The sequence below is a fragment of the Protobothrops mucrosquamatus genome, unplaced genomic scaffold, assembly GCF_001527695.2.
Source record: "Protobothrops mucrosquamatus isolate PMUCROS unplaced genomic scaffold, P.Mucros_1.0 scaffold14000, whole genome shotgun sequence".
Classification (NCBI taxonomy): domain Eukaryota; kingdom Metazoa; phylum Chordata; class Lepidosauria; order Squamata; family Viperidae; genus Protobothrops; species Protobothrops mucrosquamatus.
Window position 1 is genome coordinate 3,603 of NW_015399769.1, and position 2,885 is coordinate 6,487.

The window sequence follows — 2,885 nt, forward strand, 5'->3', positions numbered from 1 at the left end:
ATGGAATGGAATAGAATAGAATAGAATAGAATAGAATAGAATAGAATAGAATAGAATAGAATAGAATAGAATAGAATATATGGAATGGAATGGAATAGAATAGAATAGAATAGAATAGAATAGAATAGAATAGAATAGAATAGAATAGAATAGAATAGAATATATGGAATGGAATGGAATGGAATAGAATAGAATAGAATAGAATAGAATAGAATAGAATAGAATAGAATAGAATAGAATAGAATAGAATAGAATAGAATAGAATAGAATATATGGAATGGAATGGAATGGAATGGAATAGAATGGAATAGAATGGAATAGAATAGAATAGAATAGAATAGAATATATGGAATGGAATGGAATGGAATGGAATAGAATAGAATAGAATAGAATAGAATATATGGAATGGAATGGAATGGAATAGAATAGAATAGAATAGAATAGAATAGAATAGAATAGAATAGAATAGAATAGAATAGAATATTCTTTACTGGCCAAGTATGATTGGAATTTGCCTCTGGTTCATAAGCTCTCAGTGTACATACAAACAACAAAGTGATATGTCAACTATCTTGTTCTCAGTTACATAGAGGACCTAATGGGCCTTTCCCTGTACAGGTGGTTTGGATAATAATGAAAAAGTGCACATGAGGATCTTGCAAACTGTTTACAAGAAACTCACTGGCTCCCGGTTTGATTGTGCCCGTTATGGAGCCCACTGGGAAGATCTTGGATTTCAAGGTACGCTGAGTGTCGAACAAGAGTCTTCACGTGAGCAAATATACAGAAGGGGGAGCCTGGTTTCATTCTCTTTCATGACCCTTGGAACAAAGAACGTGCCTGTTGGCCATTTGAAGTGATCTGTGCTTTTTCTCTCGTCCACCAACATCATCACGTTGATTTCTTCCCCTTCAGCACATAGATTTCCAGAGGACCAGGGCAAGCGGTCACCAAAATATTTGTAGGAGGGTGAGGAGATGCAGATCTCCTGATTTCCCCTCTTACTCCCCCAAATGCACAGACCAGGAGGATCATGCTCTGCCTACTTCTGGCACTGTTTGAATTTCCCTGCTGAGTCGATAGGCAAGTTTTGCAATTTCCTTACTTCTTACCTACCTGAACAAAAGTCTTTAAGCTAAACACAACCCCCACATCATCCCACACATACATGCGAGGTGTCCTTTTACAGCACACTAACTCGTAATGTCACAACTGATATCTCTTCTTCCCATAGCCCAGGGGTAGGCAACCTTGGCTCTTTTATGACCCGTGGACTTCAACTCCCAGAATTCCCGCCTCAGGAATTCTGGGAGTTGAAGTCCACGAGTCATAAAAGAGCCAAGGTTGCCTACCCCTGCCATAGCCCATCCCCTTATCTCTAAACAGATCCATAAACCATCAATTTTTCAACTCTGTTGCCAGCAAAAAGCCCACAAAGAGTTGCTCAAACATTGCAAAAAAAGGAGCCTTATTTTAACCTTGATCAAATCAGCCGACTTTATATTCCTTCCTTTTATTTCTAACCATCTTCGTCTTTAATTCTGTCACATTTCTTTGGTGTGCATGGTTTGATTTCTTTACCCATTGCATGTTTCTCCAAGGCTTTAACACGCCTCTTTTGTAGATCCAGTAAGAAAACATTTTCCAGACCATTCTCTTGGTCTCTAATAGCTTTAGAACAGGGTCTTCATACTTGGCCCTTTTATGACTTGCGAACTTCAACTCCCAGAATTCCTCAGACAGGCACTCTGGCTGAGGAATTCTGGGAGTTGAAGTCCACAAGTCCTAAAAGGGCCAGGTTTGAAGACCCCTGCTTTAGAATAATTAATAGGCAATTTTTGCAGCTGGACATAATTTCTGAAGCTGTATAGGAGATAATTTTTGAAGCTGCACAGGAGATAATTTTTGAAGCTGCCTAGTCCTCAAGGTATGTCCCCAACCGAGTCCAAAATTTCTGTTGCCAAGGAAGACCTTTGTTAAGTGAGTTTTGCCCCATTTTATGACCTCTTTTTGCCACCGTTCGTAAGGGAATCCCTGCAGTTGTTAGGTTAGCAAGAGCTTCTCCCGTTGACTTTGCTTGTCATAAGGTCGCAGGAGGTGATCACATGATCCTGGGACACTGCAACGGTCATAAGTATGAATCAGGTTGTCCAGGGTCTGGATTTTGATCACGTGACCCTGAGGAGGCTGCAAGAGTCATTAAGTGTGACAAACGATGATAAGTCACTTTTTTCAGTGCCGTTGTAACTTTTGAGTTGTTACTAAACGAAGTAAGTTGAGGACTGTCTGTATTTCAATGGCACCTCATGAGAAAGAGCATGGCTTTTTCGTTAGGTTACTTTAATGCCAGCTATACCTCAAGTATAGCAATTTACTGTCTGGAAGCTTGCTTAATACACGCAAGAGCATTTCTTGGTGTGACTTTAAACAGCCTCTGGATGTCTTCTACCCTCATAAGGAATGGATCCCGGCACAGATCTACGTGGAGCAGGGCTGCTGGGACTGATGCAAACCCTTTATTTTGTGATGGATTCTCGGATACTACCTGTAGCTAGAGAAATTTTCAAGCTGTCCCATCATGAAGTTCAGGTACGTTTCCTCGTTTTCTCCGCTTCCGTCTTCAGATTGTCCTTTTGAAAGAGCGGTTGTGGTGTACGCCCGTGCTGAAAACGGAAGCTTTCGGGCTGGTCATTTAAAATAACGCTTTTTTCAAACTGGGCAAGTCGAAGCTGGACCGGGAGTTGAAATCCAGGCCAGCTTAAAACTTGCCAAATTTGATAAACCCTGATTTGAAACATGCCAGCTGTTTTTATCTCTAGCAAAGCCAAAGGGATTGCGTTTTGTAGGCAGGGCTCTTTTAAAAAATATAGCTTTTTTTTGTTTGT

The 2,885-nt window shown here is 40.4% G+C and overlaps 1 protein-coding gene across 1 annotated transcript in view; it reads left to right on the forward strand.

The window, feature by feature from the left end:
- LOC107301532 (ELMO domain-containing protein 3-like) overlaps positions 1–2,589 on the forward strand; it is a gene marked incomplete at both ends in the record, with an annotated part of 5,246 nt that extends 2,657 nt beyond the window's left edge. Inside the window, 2 exons of the mRNA XM_015830742.1 lie at positions 619–741; positions 2,459–2,589. Coding sequence (XP_015686228.1) covers positions 619–741; positions 2,459–2,589 — 254 coding nt within the window. The remainder of the gene's footprint in view (positions 1–618; positions 742–2,458) is intronic.
- Positions 2,590–2,885: the final 296 nt, after the last annotated feature.